This window comes from Megascapheus bottae, chromosome 5, assembly GCF_031878675.1.
Source record: "Megascapheus bottae isolate mThoBot1 chromosome 5, mThoBot2.hap1, whole genome shotgun sequence".
NCBI classification, from domain to species: domain Eukaryota; kingdom Metazoa; phylum Chordata; class Mammalia; order Rodentia; family Geomyidae; genus Megascapheus; species Megascapheus bottae.
In genome coordinates this window covers 31,469,117-31,490,105 of record NC_143513.1, presented here as the reverse complement: position 1 = coordinate 31,490,105, position 20,989 = coordinate 31,469,117, and the positions used below count along the sequence as shown (strand labels likewise).

General features: G+C 37.8%; 1 protein-coding gene across 4 annotated transcripts in view; it reads left to right on the top strand.

Annotated features, from left to right (window-relative positions):
- The window catches only part of Crot (carnitine O-octanoyltransferase), a 30,969-nt gene extending 12,109 nt beyond the window's left edge, over positions 1-18,860 (top strand). For all 4 annotated transcript variants that reach the window (XM_090332872.1, XM_090332875.1, XM_090332873.1 and 1 more), the window contains 12 exons: positions 105-213; positions 982-1,075; positions 2,156-2,281; positions 4,170-4,271; positions 6,099-6,182; positions 6,260-6,367; positions 6,983-7,113; positions 10,113-10,236; positions 11,332-11,410; positions 11,496-11,589; positions 11,717-11,836; positions 17,460-18,860. In XM_090332872.1, coding sequence (XP_090188998.1) covers positions 105-213; positions 982-1,075; positions 2,156-2,281; positions 4,170-4,271; positions 6,099-6,182; positions 6,260-6,367; positions 6,983-7,113; positions 10,113-10,236; positions 11,332-11,410; positions 11,496-11,589; positions 11,717-11,836; positions 17,460-17,580 — 1,292 coding nt within the window. In that variant the 3' untranslated portion in view covers positions 17,581-18,860. The remainder of the gene's footprint in view (positions 1-104; positions 214-981; positions 1,076-2,155; positions 2,282-4,169; positions 4,272-6,098; positions 6,183-6,259; positions 6,368-6,982; positions 7,114-10,112; positions 10,237-11,331; positions 11,411-11,495; positions 11,590-11,716; positions 11,837-17,459) is intronic.
- The last annotated feature ends 2,129 nt before the right edge of the window (positions 18,861-20,989 follow it).

The window sequence follows — 20,989 nt, the reverse complement described above, 5'->3', positions numbered from 1 at the left end:
CAGTTACTGGAAGAATAATCCTTACCTGCTAGTGGAAACATGCAGCTTTATCCTTGTTTAACTTTAGGAGATCTAAGCTTTGTGTTTTCTGTTTATTTTTTCAGAGACTGAAGGTTTTTCTCCAGTTCACATTGTTGTATTATGTCGAGGCCGATTGTTTGCCTTTGATATAATGCATGAAGGAAGTTTGGTCACCCCCCCAGAGCTTCTCAGGTATTTGTCTGCATTTTGCTTCTTTGTTGTTGTTCCTTAATTTTCTCAGTAAAGAAATATTTCTCTATTCCTGCTTCTCAGGAGGATAACAAGAACACAAATACACTGTGTTCATAGAATTAATTTCATCCCCTATGTTTCTTTCCTTCCCATATTCCTGGCTTCTTGTGCATCCTCTGCTCCTACCTTCTTGGTCTACTTGCAGTCTCCTCCCAGTGATAGATTATCTGACTTTAGTAGAGCTTGTGCTTTCTATTTGGAATGCTCTCTCCTGACTAGATTTTTATCCTTGTTCCTGTTTTACATCACCACAAAGTCAAAAGTTTTCCTAATTTCCTTTTTCTTTTCCTCTCTGCCAACCTTAGCCTCTCTAAGGGTTTTTGTGTAGCTTTTTATATCTCTATAATGTTGATTAAAATGTATGGAAATATTTTATTTTTGTTTTCAAGTTACTAAGTCTTTCTGTCATTCCCTCTCATGCTTCTCCCCTCCCTTTCTGTTCCTCTTACCTCTGTCGATTCCCACTACTTAATGTGTCATTTAGCATGTTTGCAAGGTTCTTTTGTATTGTAGCATGAGTATTCCTTGGTTATAGCGGAGTAATTATTTGGATATACCATTCTGTTATTTGGATATAACATTCTATTAATGTTACAATCTGTTTCATGGGATAATATGTCAGAAATTTAAATATTAATCAGTATCATGACCTGTTGAAGACCTCTCTAGTTCAGTGTTCCTTTTGAACCCTCTTTGATCTTCCATAAGACAACTGACATATGTCTATAAGAAGTGCCACAGTGAACCCAGGGGGCCTGGAGTAGCAGCATTAACGACTGAGGAGCGGACTCGATGGGCTAAGGTAATATTTATGGTCTTCCTTTCTTGCTTGCTTGCTGCTTAAGCATTTGTACCTGACACAAAACCCGGATGCACAGACCTTCTCGGTCATGAAGCATCAGCAGGCTTTCTGTAATGTAGAAAGGGACAGGTATAGTCAACCCACAACACCTTGCCTATCTTCTCAGAGACATCCTAGTTGCTCTTATGAAACATCTTTTTCCTCTGGCCATGTTCATCAGCAGAGAGCATTTGTGGACTTTGTCCTTTCCATAGTTTCAATGTGTTCTTCATAATTGCAGGTCTTGAGAGTCGAAGCAACAATTTGCACCTCTAGGTATCTGGTATCTCCCGGGCTTGCCATGGCCATGTTTCATCAGCTGTTTCCTTGCTTAACTTTTAGCTTGCTTTCAAGTTGATAATTGCTTTTTTAAAAAATAATCCTAATTTTTTAAAATTTTATTGTCGTGGTGATATATAGAGGGATTACAGTTACATTCGTAAGGTAGTGAGTACATTACTTCTTGAACATTGTTACCCCTTCCCATGTTTTTTCCCTACCCACCTTTCCCAAGTTGCAAAGTTCATTTCCCACATATTGTTTTATGAATATCACTATTACATTGTTTCACCCTTTGTGCTTTGTGTCATCTTGTTTTTTTTTTTTCCCTTCCCTTTCAATTTGACCATTTCTAAAAACAGCCTTCTCAATTCCAGGGATGTCTTGGTAGGTTTTCATCAGTGAGGAAGGTGTGGGTCATTGTCTTGTTGAGCTGGACTGGTTTTTGGATGATGTTATCATCCTGTAGAGCACTTTGCTGCTTCAGGCCCAGTTGAGCTGAGACCTGGTACTCCCTTTCTCTGGCAGCCCAAATACAGGGGCAGGAGTTACTCTGTGGGTTCAAATCAATCTCAGTGCCCCCCATAATTTATAACCCCCCTCCTCCCTCAATGGCCCAGCCACACTCCCCTTTGTAGTTCTGGAGGTGTTTCACAGCACTACTATGATAGTTCAGGCTTGACCACTATGTTACTCTTGATAAACTTGATCTCTGCCTCTTCAATGCCTTGTGGATAATTGAATTTATCTCCTTGTCTTTAGGCACGAGAACATTTGATAAGTCTTGATCCAGAAAACTTGGCTTTGTTAGAAAAAATTCAGAGCAGTTTATTGGTGTATTCCTTAGAGGATGGCTGTCCATATGTTACACCGGAAGATTATTCTGAGGTAACTGACTGCCTTGATCTGTTGCCTCCTTTTCTGGAGGATGTATACTGAACCACAGAAGATTAATGGTTCCTTTTTTTATTATTAAGCTCGTAGAAATTTTCTCTACTATGAAATATACATGTGCCAAATCTTATACAATGCATTGTAAATTCTTGACACATGGTTTAAAGGTATTTAGATATGTTTTAAACTTTATTTAGGAAAGTATGGCGGGGGGTGGGGAGTTTTGCCTAGTGGTAGAGTGCACGAAGTGCCCCAGAGACTCACACCTGTAATCCTAGATACTTTGAAGGCTGAGATTTGAGAACTGAAGATATCAGCCCAAGCCCACAAGGAAAAGTGGAGAGATTTTTATCTCCAGTTAGACTGCAAAGAGCCAGAAGTGGAAGTGTGACTTAAGTGGTAGGATAGCTGTAGGTTAAAAAGCCAAACAAGCACTAGAGACTAAGTTCAAGCTTCAGTATTAGTACTGTATAAATAAATAGATAGTACATCTTGTAGCTAGACAACATTTTTAGCTAGGTATTTTTTTTGTGTGTGTGTGTGTGTGTGTGTGTGTGTGTGTGTGAGTGTGAGAGAGAGAGAGAGAGAGAGAGAGCGACAGAGAGAGAGAGACAGAGAGACAGAGAGAGAGACAGAGACAGAGAGAGAGACAGAGAGGGAGAATATACTACCAAACTACTTATGAAGGAATATGTTTTAATGCGATGCTATTCAAACTTTTTGGACCATAGTCTATTCTTAAGAAATACAATTAGTTCACAGTCTACTCTATAAACTTATATAAGCATGCTTGTCAGGCCGGGAGTTTGGCCTAGTGGTTAGAGTGCTTGCCTAGCATGCATGAAGACCCGGGTTCGATTCCTCGGTACCACATACATAGAAAAAAGCCGGAAGTGGTGCTCAGGCTCAAGTGGTAGAGCTCTAGCCGTGAGAAAGTCCAAGGACAGTGCTCAGGCCCTGAGCTCAAGCCCAGGACTGGCAAAAAAAAAAAAAAAAAAAAAAAAAGCATGCTTGTCCACACATATGATAGAAAGGTTTTTTTTTAAGACCTAGTAATTTTACAGGACAGTCCATGGGATTCTTCAGTTAATTACCCAAAATTGAAAGTAGAGCTGTGGTTCTAGTCTTAGAGTACTAGCTTTGAACAAAAAATTTCAGGGATAGCTCGCAGGTACTGGGTTCAAGCCCCAGGACTGGCACCAAAATAACAGTAAAAAAAAAAAAGCCCAGTAACTACTTTTACTGTCTATGATATACTATTATTTCCCTTCCATTTTATAATTTGTTAACTCAGCAATGGGCCAAAATCCCTTACAGGATAAGTTTTTAGTGGGTTATGAATTAAGACACTTTTATTTTATTTTTTGCCAGTCCTGGGCTTGAGCTCAGGGCCTGAGCACTGTCCTTGGACTTTCTCAAGGCTAGAGCTATGCCACTTGAGCCTCAGCACCACTTCCAGCTTTTTTCTATATATGTGGTACCGAGGAATCGAACCCGGGTCTTCGTGCATGCTAGGCAAGCACTTTAACCACTAGGCCAAACTCCCGGCCCTTAAGACACTTTTATTATAACATTTTAGTGATTAAGCATAACAGGGTTACTTTTATATATAAGCTAGAAAGTCTGCTATTTTCAAACCTGTGTTCTGTAAATATTCATTAATGATGCATGAGACTTCTGATTTTTGGTTGGATTTTCTTGAGTTTTGAGAAATAGCTGAAGTCAGGGCCAGAATTTTTTTTTGAAGTATAACTGTATTACCACTTCATTAAATGTGGTTGACCTGAAAGGAGGTGAAATGAATATATGTGTTTAAGTTAAATACTTACAAACTAACTTTAAAAATGCCTTTTTAATTTGGAAAAAATAAACTTTATTTTAGGTACTTGAAAAACTTCTCGTTGGAGATCCAACAGTACGCTGGGGTGACAAATCCTATAACATGATTTCCTTTACTAATGGAGTATTTGGCACTAATTGTGATGTAAGTACCCTGTTTAAGCTATCATGCTGCTCGGGTTGTGGCTTTTGCCTTGGCACTTAGGAACCTGAGATCAGAGGATCAAGGTTTGATGGTAGTCCAAGCAGAAGTCTGCAAGCTTGGGCGGGGAGTTTGGCCTAGTGGTAGAGTGCTTGCCTAGCATGCACGAAGACCCGGGTTCAATTCCTCGGTACCACATATGTAGCAAAAAGCCAGAAGTGGTGCTAGCCTTGAGAAAAAACCCAGGGACAGTGCTCAAGAGGTGAGCCCAAGCCCAGGACTGGCAAAAAAAAAAAAAAAAAAAAAGAAGTGTGCAAGGTTCCATCTTCACTTAACCATCTGGGCTTGGAGGCAGACATGGTTTCAGTGATAGAGTGCTAGCTATGAGTATGAACAAGTAAGCTGAGTGAGAGTACAGTGCACTGAATTGGCATAAGAAAAAACATTTAAAAGTATCTATGTGGAGAGAGAGAAAGGGGTGACATGATTTCAAAAGAAATGTATTCATTACGTGGGTTAACCCCTCTGTATATCACTTTTATATTAACAATTAAAAGTATACATTCAAAATTTAAATTATATGTGCAATTTAAGTTTCTATCACTACCTTCAGTGATAAATTATTTTTCATCTTTTAGTTTAACTTAATAGCAACAAACCACAAATACGAATGCTGTACTGTGGAGTAGTCATTTTTTTAATTATGAATTCTCAGTGAATGAGCAGAGGTAAAGGGAATTTTTCATATAGTAAAGCCTATAATATATAGCTGCAAAATGAATTTTCCTATAATTTTCATGTATTATAATTGCTAAGAATCTGTTTTCTGTGTTTTAAAAGATGTTATATGGCAGGGTGCGTATGTTCCCTATGCATAGGGAAATGTATACAGATGCATTTCTAGATTTCCAGGTTTTTCTAGAACCTAGGTAACAATTTTTTTAAAGTGACACATAATCTTTGGGACCCTAGCCTATGAATATTAAATAAATGGGAAAAAAGGAAGAGAAATGCTGTCACTTTTGACCTTCATGAAATGTAAAACATTTAAAATTTTTCTCTTTTGCCTTTTTCCTGTATTCCATTTCGGCACCCGCTAAATAAAGTGGAAAAAAAGTATATTGCTTTAATCTGTTATTGTTTTGTTTTGTTTTGTTTTGTTTCCCCACTACTGAGATTGAGCTTTGTACCTCTTGTATGTTAGCCAAGCCCTTTACTATTGAGCTACAGCCCAGCCCTATTCAGTGGTTTTATTTATCATATATTCAATGTTAAGTGATGGAAATTTAGTCTGGCATTAGCTTGAGAATTGTTGGCATAGGTGTATACCTAGGTTCCAAATTATTCATCACTCTCTTTTCCCATTTTTTACAAAAAAATTTGACTTGATTTTGCTGGAATACCCAAAGTGATTGTCATACCTACAGTTTTCTATTTTCATTCCTCTCTTAGAATATCAATTCCTTCATAAATAGCCAGCTTCTTTTTTTCTAATGGTTCCAGCAAAAAGTGCTAAAATAATTCTTACTGGTTGTAATTGACTTGTTCCTGGAAATCAGTTATTCTCATTTGCTTGGGCTGCATCAGAAACAAAACCTTGGAACCTGGAGAGTAGAAGAAGCAGCCTTATTGAACTCATTGCCCAGGGGAGTGGTAGTTGCCAAAAGAGTAATAAAGTAGCTATTCACAAGTGAGTGGACTGGTAGGTGAGAGGCTGTTATCCTTTCCCATACTCACTCAGACATCTGTTTTACCTATGAAAGTTCAAATAAAATAGTAGCTCAAGTTTTGACACAAAAGATTCAAAATAATCCTGGGCTTTCATTTTAGCATGCTCCTTTTGATGCAATGGTTATGGTGAATGTTGGCTATTATGTGGATGAGAAAATTTTAGAGACGGAAGGAAGATGGAAGGTAGGTCAGCAACAAACATTTCATCCTGTCCCCTCCCCCCATAAGATTTTTATAGATACAATGTTTTAAATTTTTAGGGTTCAGAGAAAGAACGGGCTATACCACTTCCAGAGGAGCTTGTATTCACCGTGGATGAGAAAATATTGAATGACATCAACCAAGCAAAAGTGCAGTATTTCAAAGAGGTAGATTTTTTCCTTTTCAGTAGTAATACTTGCTATTTTTAACTTCCACATATAAAAATGTGGCTATTAGCATGGTAGTGTAGCATAATATATTTTACTAGTAATGATTTTAATTTTTTTTTGCCAGTTCTGAGGCTTGAACCTCTGGGCCTGAGTGCTTTCCTTGGGCTTTCTCAAGGTGAGCTTTACCACCTGAGCCATAGCACCATTTGCAGCTTTTTTCTTTGTATGTGGTTCCAGGTCTTTGTGTATGCTAGGCAAGCACTCTACCACTAGTCCAAACTCTCAGCCCCAACTTTAATTTTTTTAAATTCAGACCTGGGGCTTGAACTCAGGTCCTAAGCATTGCCCCTAACTTATTTTGTTTAAGGCCAGTGCTCTACCACTTGAGCCACAGTGCCACTTCTGGCTTTTTCTATGTATGTGGAACTGAGGAATCAAACCCAGGGCTTCATACATGTTACACAAGTATTCTGTCACTGAGCCACATTCCCAGCCTGACTTTAATATTTATAATGCTTTATGTCTAACAGTTTCTTTCATCCAAATAATAGCTCAGTTTCTTTGGGATATTTTCCTTGGGTTATTTTTCACTCTTACTATCATGTTTATTAGGGATCTGATCTACAAATTGCATCATATGCCTTTACATCTTTTGGCAAAAGGCTAACCAAGAAGAAGATGCTTCATCCTGATACATTTATTCAGCTGGCACTTCAGTTAGCCTATTATAGGCTGCATGGACGGTAAGGTCCATTCATTTTCCATTTTTAGAATCTTGTGGTCCTAGGGTATATGTGTATCTCTCATTGCAATTCCATTTGAACCCCTTAGGTGCTCTTGCTCACTTTTTTTGTCCCCACAATGCTCCTTTCAGTATTTTTTTTTCCTTTGTGCTCCCATCAGTGGTGTATTCATTAAAGTTGTGGCAGTTTCATGTTTGCCCCTTAAAATTTATCACAGTATTCACTTGGTGCTATTTCTTACCCCCCCCCCCCCAACTCATCCTCGGGCTTGAACTCTGAGTCTGAGCACTATCCCTACATGCCATTTTACCACTTGGGCCACAACTGCACTTGTGATATTTTTGGTGATTAATTGAAGATAAAAGTCTCATGGACTTTCCTGCCTAGGCTGGCTTCAAATTGTGATCTTTAGATGTCAGTCTCCTGAGTAGGATTACAGGCATGAGCCACTGCTACCTGTCTAACTTCGTTTCTTATAATATTGCTTTTTATTTTTTTTAAAGAGAGAATGGCTTATCAGTCAGTGTAATTCAGATTATTTGGTTTTCTTGTGACCTGTTTATAGGTTCACAAGAAGCCTCCTGGTTTCTTCACCTTTCTTCCTGTACTATTTATCAACAGAAAATTCTTCAAGAGTAGAGAGACACAAGCTGTCAGCCTCCTATTTCTGGACTTATCTTTGTTTTTGTTGCTGTTGGTTGTGAGCCTTGAACTCTGGGCCTGGGAGCTGTCACTGTGCTCTTCAGCTCAAGGCTATCTCTCTAACACTTGAGCCAGAGTGCCACTTTCAGTTTTCTGATGATTAATTGGAGATAAGAGTCTCACGGACGTTAGTGCCCAGGCAGGCTTTGACCCCGATCCTCAGATCTCAGACTCCTGAGTAGCTAGACTTACAGGTGTCCGGGTAGTACTTGCCTTTTTATTTGTGATCTTGATTTCTCACATCTTGGGCAGCTTGTTAACCCCAAACTTCACTGCTGTTTCACAAGTCTCATAAAACTATTAAAAACCCTGTTCAGTTTCTTTATCACTCTCAGCAATTTCTGTTTAGTGTATAAACTTTCTGCTCATTCCTTTTATAAAAGGTCAGATTGCTGAGGCAGGAGAATTAGCAGTAAATAAGTTATCACATTTTAAGGTTTGTTCTCTCCAGATTTTAGTCAGATTTTAACAGTTTTGAAAAGCCTTCAAATATATTTTTCTTTCCACCCAGTTTTTTTAAATTTCTATTTTTTTAAACTGTTATTAGTAGTAGGATTATTTTGCTACAAGATAGCCCAGCATAGGCAGCATGGGAAATTCACATCATATCTATTGTAAACTTCACTAGTTGCATTTGATTACTATGTATCCTACCTCTTCCCCCCCCCCTTTAACTTTAAGAACCCTTCCCCTTACATTTGTGTTTTGTTTGATGAAAAAACTAGGTCATTCATGCTATAGAGTTTCCTGAATTTTCCTGACTATATGCACAGTCCCCTTGTAATTTCTGTAAACAAATAGTTAGAATTAGAGAATTAAGAATAAGAATCAGCTGGATGCTGGTAACTCATGCTTGTAATCCTAGCTACTCAGGAGGCTGGGATTTGAGGCTCACAGTTCAAAGATAGCCCAAGCGAGAAAGTCATTTGTGAGACTCATGTCCACCAGAAATGGATTGTTGCCCTCATCTATTATTTATACAGTGATGATGCTTTATCATTCACTTTTACTGCTTTTCATTTTAGTTTTTTTTCTTTATTTTGAGACAAGATCTTGCTACATTTCCCAGGCTAAGGCTAATCTTAAAATCCTGGGCTCAAGCAATCCTCTAGCCTTAGCCTTCCCATCAGTGATGCATCTCTGCCCCACTATTTCCAGTGTTTGCTGTGACTTATGATTTTAAGAAGAATGTTACTTTACCACTGCTCAAAACTTTGATGAATGCTTTCTCTACGCTTTGGGAGGAAATTGAGACAGACACTAATGAGGCTTAGCAACATAAGAACTTCCAAGGGCTTCTCTCAGACCTTTCAGTCTCACGGTTCTTAATGTGATGTCATTTACCATGATTTAACCCTTGGGAAAATAAGAGTACTTTGTATCTGAAATTTTATGTCACTCATCAGCTGAGAGGACAGACATATACTTAATTCTATTCATTTGTCTTCTGTATGAAAAAGCAAAGGCTTTCTATAATCTATTTCTATGACTAATCATCCTTAGAGCTGAATGGCTTAGACTGCAATATTTATTATGTACATTTTCTACAGGTCAGTGATCTAAGTGAAGTTTGGCTAGGTACTTGTCTTGTGGAATGTGGTCAGAATATTGGCCAGAGCAATGTTTTCATCTGCAAACTCTCGAGGCAGGATCTGTGCCCAAGTTTATGCACAGGTTTCTACCTCATCCTCTCCATAGGGTAGTTCCTAGTATGGCACTGGCTTTCCTTAGAGGAAGGAATAGTAGGAACACAGAACACAGAGCTTTGGTTTTGCTAGTCCTGGGGACTGAACTCAGGGCTGAGCACTGTCCTTGGGCTTTTCCTCACGGCTAGTGCTCTACCACTTGAGCTACTCCACCACTTCCGGCATTTCTATGTATGTGGTACCAAGGAATTGAACTCTGGTCTCTGTGCATGCTAGGCAAGTACTCTGACCACTAGGCAAAACTTCTGGCCCAACACAGAGCTCTTTTTGAGCCTGATTTCAAACATGATGTGTTATCACTTTTCTTTATATTCTCTCCCCTAGATGCGAGTCACTAAATGTAGTCTAGACTAAGTGTGTACCAGAATATAAACAGCAAGAAACACGGGTTGTTCCTGGATACCACAGGCTTCATTATAGATAACCTGACAATATTTAAAACAGTCCATGTTTAAACACAATGGTTTTGAAAAATAGCTGGTTTTTTTTAGAAGTTTGGATTGTAGGGCTTAGTTTCTAAACAAAGCTAGCTTTAAGTAGCTGTATTTGTAATAATATTTTGTAATGGTATTTTTTAAATTTTTTTGGTAGTCCTGGTTGCTGCTATGAAACAGCCATGACAAGGTACTTCTATCATGGCCGCACAGAGACAGTGAGGTCATGCACTGTAGAGGCCATCAACTGGTGTCAGTCCATGCAGGATCCTTCTGCCAGTGTGAGTACTGGGAAAGGGTTGGGAGGGTTTGTTTAATTATTCTAGAGGAATGAAGACCCTAAAATAATTTAACTTCTTTGCTTCAGTTTCCCTGGGTCATTAAAATTATTTTGAGACATTTTTCTCTGAGGTGTTCAAAGCATCTGTTCATTTTCAAACAGAGTGTGCACATAGAAAGGACTAAGAAGCACAGACCAGAAAAGAGGCTTTGTTTGTGCCATTTTCTAAGCAAGTATCTTCACTATGAATGCCTTCTCCCACAACACTTTTTTGGAAGGAAACATTATTAAATGTTTTTGACGTCATGGATTCTAATCTTGTCTCAAATCCCTAGAACCAGAATAGGCATGTATGTATGTATATTGTTAAGTACTTAGAAAATACTGCATTTCTACTTTTATTTTGGTGTTTTACCTTGATTCTTCAGTTTTGTTAAACATCATAGATGTTTCATAGACATTCTTGGTTATCAAGAATTTTTAGTTATGCTTTCACTTTCAAATTAATCCAATAGTTACTATTTTTGTATTTGTTAATGTCACTTATAAGTTCCTGTTTCCCTCTCCCAGGAGAGAAGTAATAAAAACAAATAAGCAAACAAACAAAAAACCCTGAGGGCTAATGTGAAGAAAGGCAATGGAACTTTTGTGTGTGTGTGTGTGTGTGTGTGTGTGTGTGTGTGTGTGTGTGTGTGTGTGTTATGATGGGGCTTGGACTCTGTGCCTGGATGCTGTTCTGGAGCTTTTTTGCTCAAGGCTAGCACTCTACTACTTTGAGCCATAGTGCCACTTTTGTTTTTTTGATGGTTAATTGGAGAGAAGAATTTCCGACTTTCCTGTTGGCTTCAAACTGTGATCTTTTGATGTCAGCCTCCTGACATCAGGCGTGAGCCACTGATGCCTGGCTGGCAATGGAACTGTTACGAAAAGACAGGCACATGTGTTTTAGCTCCACCTAGAAAGCTTTTCTCTTCCAGAGTACCAGAATTCTGATTTTCAACAAATGTAGGGTGTTTTTGTTTAATTAGGTTTTATATGAGTTGTTTTAAAGACTTGATTCTTGATTGATATTATCTCATCCTATTCTTTAACACAGCTTGTTGAACAACGGCAAAACATGTTAAAAGCATTTGCAAAGCATGATAAAATGATGAAAGATTGCTCAACTGGAAAAGGTACTTGTGTTGAAATTGTTATGACTTTTAAAATACCTTTTGAATTGAAAACTCTTCTAACTTCAGACTCGTGGTTTCACTGCAGGATTTGACCGGCACCTTCTCGGGCTTTTACTCATAGCCAAAGAGGAAGGCCTCCCTCTTCCGGACCTTTATACCGACCCACTATTCTCTCGAAGGTATCAATAGTGTCATGTTTTATAACTTGCAATAATCAGGATCCACTTTTATAAAAAAAAATTTAAAAAGAGAAACACGAGAAGAATCTGTAGGCCTAGTCAAACATCCTTTCTTTGTGCCATACAGTGGAGGAGGTGGAAACTTTGTTCTCTCAACCAGTCTGGTTGGTTATTTACGAGTTCAAGGAGTGGTGGTTCCCATGGTACACAATGGATATGGATTTTTCTACCACATCAGAGATGACAGGTAAAATATCCCATTTGTTATTTGAATATTTTTCTTATAGTATGATACTGATTATGTAGTCATTTGTCACATGTTACATCATTAACTTTTTTTTTGCCAGATAGGCATTTTCTGTATGCTTCTCTATCTCATTCCTGCTTTTGAGATACACATGAAACTAGTGTTTTAGAGATTTTTTTTCAACAGTCCTAGGACTTGAACTCAGGACCTGGGCACTGTCTTTGAGCTTTTTTTAAGGCTGGTTCTCTGCCACTTGAGCCATAGCATCACTTTCACCTTTTTCTGTGTATGCAGTACTGAGGAATTGAACTCAGGGCTTCATTCATGCTAGGCAAGCACTATACTACTAGACAACACTCCCAACCCCTCTTTTAGAGATTTTTGTTGTTGTTTCAAGTTATTTCAGTGATCATGTACTCATCCTCAGAATCAGTGCCTTACTTGTCACATTTGTCCAACACTCGGTATTTTATAGCAAGTTCAGTTAAAATTTGTAACTATACTCAGCCTGCCTTGTCTGAAGACAGTGGTAGACTTGGACATACTTCAGCTGCAGTGTAGAGAACTGAAATGAAGGATGTGTCACCTATTTCGCCTATTATAGTTACTTGTATATATATATATGTATAATTGTTGGCATAATGAATAGAGGGGTTACAGTTATATTTGTCAGGTAGTAGGTACATTCTCGGACATTGATGCCCCTTCTCATGTTTTTGTGCCCATTTCCCTCCCTCACCCCTCCCAACTTGTATATTGTTTTTATATGTTCTCCTTTTATATTGGGGCTAGAAATGTGGCTTAGTGGTAGAGTGCTTGCCTAGCATGCATGAAGCACTGGGTTCAGTTCTTCAGTACCACATAGACAGAAAGAGCTTGAAGTGGTGCTGTGGCTCAAGTGGTAACCTTTAGCACAGAGAGGCTCGGGGACAGTGTCCTGGCCCTGAGTTCAATCCTCAGGACTGGTAATAAACAAACAAATATTAAAAATAAAAGATTTTATATTTGGCACCTTTTCAAAATGTTATTATCAGGTTTCATGTCGAGTGTTGCTCAGTTAGTACTTGTTATTGTTGGCCTCTGCGTTCCCATAGTATCACTTGGCACACCTCTGTATACTCATTAAAGCTAAATGATAAAGACTGGAGAAAGATCTTAGTTGTTTTCAAATGAAAGAGAATAGTCAGAACTAAGTCCTTTGGAGAGCATTAGTAAACATTCTAATACATTCTTAGATAATTCTGTGTAATGTAAGTTCAGGCTATATATTCTCTTTTCCATACGAGAACTTTTAATTTCATTATGTATTTTACATTTAGAGTATATCTCAACTAGATCTAGTCACAGTTCAAGTTATTAGTAGTTATGTGTAGTTAATGTACTACAATATACTGTAGTATGTTGTACAATATTATATTAATATTAGATAGTCTAATCTCCATGAGCTCATAATCCAATACAAGTGGTAATATTTGGAAGATCTGTATAACTTGAGGAGCTAAGATTTTCCCAAACAAGCAATATATAATGTTACATCAATTATGTGTAAATAAATTATACATTTAAACTGTATAACAAACAAGTGAATTAAATTTAACAGAAAACAAGGTGATAGAAAACTTTATTTTTAATATCCCCAGAGCAGAACTCCTGTTCACTCTTTTAGGAACTATTTAGTGGGATCTTACAGCATGCCAGGTATTATGCTGTTTTGAGTACAAGAACAACAGACAGACAAGATCTTCCTTTATGCATTTTTAATTTTCTACTTAGAGATATTCAGCAGCAAACTAATAAACAAATGCAACTTTAAACACTGCTGTGTGAGAAAGGAGCAAGCTGTGGTAATAGAGGTTAACTGCTAAGTGAAGCAGGGCTTCATTCAATGTGGTTGGGAACATGTCTGGAGAATAAAACTGAGATGTTAAATAAAGATAAGTGAATGAATCATATGTTTAAACAAGAAAACAACTGTGGAGTCTGACTAGTGCTTACTTACCATATCCAGTGCTACCATCCAAGCCACCATTTTCTTTCTTTTAGTCTATTCAACAGGTTCTTGTACAGTTGTCTTGCCTCTACCTGTACTTCTACTCTATAATGACGTCCCATTGTCCTAAAAATATAGCTCAGGTCATGTGACTCTTTTGCTCAAATGCTCCAAGACCTTCTCATTTCATTCAAAGTAAAATCTAAAATTCCCCTATAAGATCTATGTGATCTTACTCTCAGTTTCTGAGTCTTCCTTTTTTATTTTGTTTCTCTGGGTCAGTCGTGGGGCTTGAACTCTGGATCTGTGTGCTGTCCTTGAACTTTTCACCTCAAGGCTAGTGCTCTACCACTTGAGCCATAAGAACCACTTGTGGTTTTCTGGTGGTTAATTGGAGATAAGAGTCTCACAGACTTTTTGTGCCTGCTGGCTTTGAACCACAGTCCTCAGATCTCTGCCTCCTGAGTAGTTAGGATTACAGGCGTGAGCCACCAGCACTGGCTTTAGTCTTTCTTTATGCCTGGTAACTTACCTACTCTTTTACTGTAGCCACTCTGGCCTTCTTATACCTTGAATGCCCCATACAAGCTTCCTTCTCAAGGTATTCACTGTTAATTTCCTCTGTGTAGTGTTCTTTTCCTTGACACACATACAATGATTATCTCTTATATATGTGCTCATTGTCCTCTCATCTGAGAGGTCTTCTGTGACTATCTAAAAGAGTATCTCATTTCCCCTAACCACATCTACTGCTTTTCCTTTACTAAAAATACCCAATATGTTTATGTGTATAGACTCATTATATTATATAAAGTTTTGCATATGTAATATATATTTTGCTTGCTTAGAATATAAGTTCCACAAGAACAGAGTTTTATATCCTCAACTTTGTAAATATGATGCTGTCGGCAATTGTTTCAGAATAAGTGGTTGAACATAAGTGTACAGTTCTAGATAAGACCTGGAAGCCTAGTATAACAGGCTAATTGCTCAGGAGGCTTGAGATCTGAAGATTATGGTCAGTTGGAAGCCTGTCCAAACAAGAAAGTCTGTTAGAGTCTTATCTTTGATTAGACAACAAAAATCTGAAAGTGGAGATGTGTCATAAGTGGTAAATCATCATCCTTGAAGAAGAAAGTAAAGGGACAGTGCAGAAGCATGGAGAAGAATGAAATGAAGGTATTAGGAAGTGTCTTTCTTTTTTTCTGTTGACATGAAAGAATAACTGAAACCTTGTGATTTATAAAGGAAATAGGTTTCATTTGCTCATAATTTTGTAGTCTGTGAAGTCCCAGATCATACCACACATTTGATGAGGGCCTTATATGGCTTCAATTTGTGGCAGAAATAGAAAGGCTAAGGGGAACATGAGAAGAAAGGGGTGGCCCCACTTTATGAAAATCTTTAAGAATGGCATTAATCCCTTTTATCCCAAGCACCTCTTAAAGATTACACCAAACCTCAACAGTGACATTAGAGATGAAATTGCTTCATGAATTAAGGCAGGGATAATACACATCCAGACCATAGCAGGAAGCAGGGATGAAGACGACTTAAACAATGTTGGTAAAGGAAGTAGAAGGAAGTGGAAGGGTTGAGTTATATTTTGGACTTAGAACCAGTATACTGATAGATTGCTATTTATGATGGTGGCATTTACACAGATGGGAAAAATTAGGGCAGGAGATTTTCGAGGCATGTCATGATAGAGTCATGAGTGATGTTTTGAAGAGTGGACAATAGACACATGAAGAAATGCTCGACATCTCTGGCCATAAAAGAAATGCAAATTAAAACAACTTTGAGATTCTACCTCACTCTGGTTAGAATGGCCATTAGCAAGAAATCTAATAACAGATGTTGGTGGGGATATGGCTAGAAAGGACCACTATTACACTGTTGGTTGGAGTGTAAACTTGTTCAACCACTATAGAAAGCGGTATGGCGATTCCTCAAAAGACTAAAGATAGCATTCCCCTATGACCCAGTAATCCCACTCCTGGGCCTTTACTTAAATGTCCTTAAACAAGGTTATACTAAACCTACCAGCACAAGCATGTTCATTGCAGCATTATTCCAGATAGCTAAGATATAGAACCAACCCAGATGTCCCTCAGTAGATGAATGGATCAAGAAGATGTGGTATTTATCCACAGTGGTATTTTATGCTGCCATTAGAATGAATGACATTGCCCCATTTATAAGAAAATGGAAAGACTTGGAAAAATTGTATTAAGTAAGCCAGACCCAAAGAAACATAGGTTCCATGGTTTCCCTCTTTTTTTCGTAAGGGGGGGAGTCAGTTGTGGGGCTCCAACTTTGGACCTGGGTGTTGTCCCTGAGCTCTTCAGCTCAAGGTTAGTGCTCTGCCACTTGAGCCACAGCGCCATTTTCAGTTTTCTACTGGTTAATTGGAGATAAGTCTTCTGGACTTTAGTGCCTGGGCTTTGAGAGGTGATAATCAGATCTTACCCTCCTAAGTATCTAGGATTGCAGGCATGAGCCATTACACCCTGCTGGTTTCCCTCATTTGTAATAATTAGTATATATCTAAGATTCTCCTAGCAGAAGATCACAATACTTCAAAAGTTCTGTACATATGACCACATAGGATGAGGCTAAACAAAAGAACTCTAGGATAGGGAATCAAGAGGTTTATCTTTGTGATTTTCTTAATATACTATGTAAAGTTATTTCTTTTCTCTTTTTTTCTCCCTATGGTTTATCTCATGTTTTTACTGTATCTGACTTTGTTACTTGGTATATTGTACATACATCTATTTGCTTATTTGAAATAATAAAGGGAAGGGGAAAAACAAGATGATTGGGAAGGGGTGAGGGGAGGGAAACAGGGACAAAAACATGAGAAGAGTTATCAGTGTTCAAGAAATAATGCACCTACAACCTGATGAATGTAATTGTAACCCCTCTCTCTATACATGACTTTGACAGTAAAATGTAATTTTTTCAAAAAGAGAAAAAATCCAAGATGATGTTTTGTACATGCTTAAAAAGCAAAATTAGTGACAGATAAGAAGTAGGAAAAACTATTTCTTCCTTGAGTGCAGAGAATCCAGACTTCTCCCATTTACTTCAGCCACTTTTCTTACTTGTCACATCTAGGATTCTCCATCCAGAAAGCTTGTCCTGGTATAGTACAGAGAAGACAAGTGTCTCAAGCCAGCTTCTCTCTGTTCTTTTAGAAATAATTTTTCCCACATTTGTCTGTCACTGTTTTTGCCTTTAAATTGCTACACTTAACATTCAAATTATATTGATAGCATGAATTTCATATTTCATTTATTCCAATAGCACATCTGAGGATGGAAGATGATTTTGTTGATGTTCTATTTTGAACACAATAAGACACTTTCTAGAGCCCTCTTGGGTTTTTTTTGTTGTTGTTGTTTCCTTTTGTCCTTAGGCTCTAGCCATCTAGTGAGTTGGGATTCCTTAGCATTTTGTGTAAATATGATCTTACTTTCAGTGGTGTCGGATGACACTAACATCATCAGGAATCACAGTTCATGTCTGAACAGCAGGATTGAATAAATGTACCAGCTAGCTGTATTCACTCTCCAGATTTGAAGCCTATTGTGTCATCACTCCTCATTTATCATCTGCGCTTCATAGGTTTGTTGTGGCTTGTACAGCATGGAAATCATGTCCAGAGACCGATGCAGAAAAGCTCGTTCAACTGATTTTTCATTCTTTCCATGATATGATACACCTGACAAACGCTGCACATCTCTAGAGTCCGCACTTACCAGCTGTGCACCAAACTGGGTACTGGAAGTCGGTGGTGACTGTGGATGGAGGGAATGTCACATGTAGATGTAAATTTGTCATATGGAGAAATGATTAGAATCACGCTAATTTCTGCCACGGAAAGTAGAAATATTTTTAAAGCTTCTCAGTGTAGCAGCAATGCAAGACCGTTATAGCAAATAGAGAACTATGCAATGTTTAAGATAAGCCTCAACAATGCAAATCTATGAATTTTAACAATGCAATTTTTAACTTTTAAATAATTTTCTTGGTACTTGTGTAGGTTGTAAATGATCTCAGAACCTCATTATCATTGTAATGTCTGTCTATCAAGCACTTTAACATTTCCTAATTGCCAAAGGGTATGAAGTACAAGTACATGAATGGATGCTAATTTCCCTGACAACCAGTGCCTTCCACATTTGCCATGCAAATATAAGCCTATTAGGTTTGATGGGAAACTACTGTAATTCAGTGATGTTCTAAAATGGTTTATGGACAGATAATTAGATTGTAACAGAGGGATTTATACCTGCCCTCCCTCTCTCTCTCTCTCTCTCTCTCTCTCTCTCTCTCTCTCTCTCTCTCTCTCTCTCTCTCTCTCTCACACACACACACACACACACACACACACACACACGAAAAATCAAAAAGCTATTATGTTCTTGTGATTAGTTTTTGTGAGTGTAACAATATCACTGACACTTAAAAATAATTTTTTAAAAGATTAAATTTTGAATCGAATTCTCAGGACTTTAAAGTTGTTTTCTTCATGCTGTTCAGCTGTGTAGATTGTATTCTCAGAAAATAAAATCCCAAATCATATGTGTGTGAAGCTATACTTACATTATATATATATATATACATATATATATGGTGCTTGAAAAAGTGATTCCTGGTTGCTTTCTTTGTATGTCTTTGTTTTAATTAAATATTATTGTTTAATAAACCACTCAAAATTTAGAATCTTACAACTTTGTCTTTCTCATCATTTGTCAATTCATTGTGTTCGGCTACACAGTTTTTCAGCTGGCCTTGCCTAGATTTGTTTATACATCTGATAGCATATTGCTGTTAGGACTGAGGTTGGAAAATCTAGATTGGGCTCACATACTGGGACTTCTTGAGTGGGATTCTTTCTCCCTATGTGGTTGCACATTCATTTAGTTACTCAAGGTGGTGTATCTGTATTGGTAGTGAGAGTCTTCTGGCAGGGAAAGATGAAAACTGCAATGTTTCTCATGCTTATGCTTGGTGACACTATTCATCACTGGCTTCTAGCGCATTCTGATACATCTTTCTCAGTTGAAATAGACTAAAAGATGGAATCTTTTTTACTTCGAAGTTTTATAGATTAGTTATCCAGGAAATTTACAATAATTTGGTTGGTTGAAATAATGTCTAGTAAGTTGGGCATTTTGGAAGCTGTATCCCTGTAAATAGACTTTTATGTATGTCCTAACATGGTTCATTAGTTGTCCTAAAGTTAAAAATCACCTGGGTTACTCCTACAAAATAAAGAGTCCCAGGCCTTAGTCCAGACCCACGTCTTGTGTCAGAAAGCAGATTTGTTTTCCTGATCATTCTTAGGCAGGTCTGACAATAGTCCCATAGGGATACTTGGACTCTGTGTAGTAGTAGTAGTGTACTCCTTTCCCCATGAGGTCTGTTCTGAAATTCTGCCTACTTATGTACATTGTTACTTTTATAAAGTTCCTAGGTAATATCTGATTTATTAATAGAAGATCTAGCTTTTCTATCAATAAATGAGTTGTCAGTATTCAAAAAGTAATGTACCCACTACCTGACAAATTAACTGTAGCCCCTCTATATATCACTCCAACAATAAAATACAATTGTTAAAAAAATCAACTATGTTTTATAGTTGACTAACAGGAAGACATGTTAATGTGAATTGATATTACTGTCAAAAATTGGGGCAAAATTGTAAGGAAATGGAAAAACTTGGAAAAAAATCATATTAAGTTAAGGAACATAGGCTCAGTGGTTTCCTTCATTTGTCATAATTAGTATAAACCTTGGACTCTCTTAGCAGAGGTTTACAATAGGGCAAAACCTAGATACATAAGGCCATATAGGATGAGGCTAAATGAAAAGACCTCCAAGATATGGAAACAAGAGCCATATAATGTGTGATTGTTGTTCTTAATGTACTATGTTATTTCTCATCTCTCTTGTTGTCCCTTGGTTATCTCATATTGTTACAGTATCTCACCTTGTTATCTGGTATATTGTATATATGTTTATTTGAAATAGGACAGGGAAGGGGGAAACAAGATGAGGGAGGGAGGGAAATGGGGACAAAAACATGAGAAGGGGCATCAGTGTTTGTGAAGTAATGCACCCTCTATCTGGAGAATATAATGTAACCCTTCTATTAATTAAAATAAAAAACATTATATAAAAATTTTTTTAAATGGGGGGAAATGGAAAATTATGGAGGAAAACCCATTTCATTGTAAAGAGCTTCCAGTGGTTATTCAAAGTACTTCCTACTCTCCTTCTAACCGCACCTTTTCCTGGCTGCAGAAAAATAGATCCATTTCCTGAGTAAAAGAGGATTTTGGCTGGGCATGGTGGTTCACACCTGTTATCCTAGCTACTCAAGAGGCTGAGATCTGAGGATGGTGGTTCAAAGCCTACCCTGGAACTAAAGAACATTAGACTCTTCAATTAATCACTAGAAAACAGGAAGTAGGGCTGTGGCTCAGGTAGGTCAGTATGCTTAAGCTGAAAAGCTCAGAGATAGTGCCCAGGCCCAGAGTTCAAAGCTCCATCACTGGATTTTTTTTTAAGAAACAATTGCTCTAAAAAATTCAGCATTTTTATCAGTTATTGCCAGTGTTTCAAATTATATTATGATCATGTGTATTTGAGCTTATTAAGTTTTAGGTATATTAAAAGTACTCAGTGAGCTGGTTCTTTCTTGCTTTCTGAAGCAAGTATGTCCTTGCAAATTTGGCTAGTCTAAGAAAAACTAGTTTTCATTTTCCCTTGGCTGTGAATGATAAACCTGGGAATATGTTAAATAAACAAATAAATAAAAAGAGATTTAAGATGTATGAAGAACCAAAGAATGGAGTGTGTAGCTGCATTTATTTTATTTTACTTTATTTTTGGGTCATAGGCCTTGAACTCTGGGCCTGGGCGCTGTCCCTGAGCTCTTCAGTTCAAGGCTACCCCCCTACCCATGAGCCACAGCCCCACTTCCCATTTTTCTAGAGGTTAATTGGAGATAAAAGTTTGATGTTCCTTATTGAGTGCCTAGGCTGGCTTTGAATCTTGATCCTCAGATCTCAGCCTCCTGAGTAGCTAGTATTATAGGCGTTAGCCACTGCACCCGGCTTTGTAGCTATGTTGTGAAGAGTGATTTT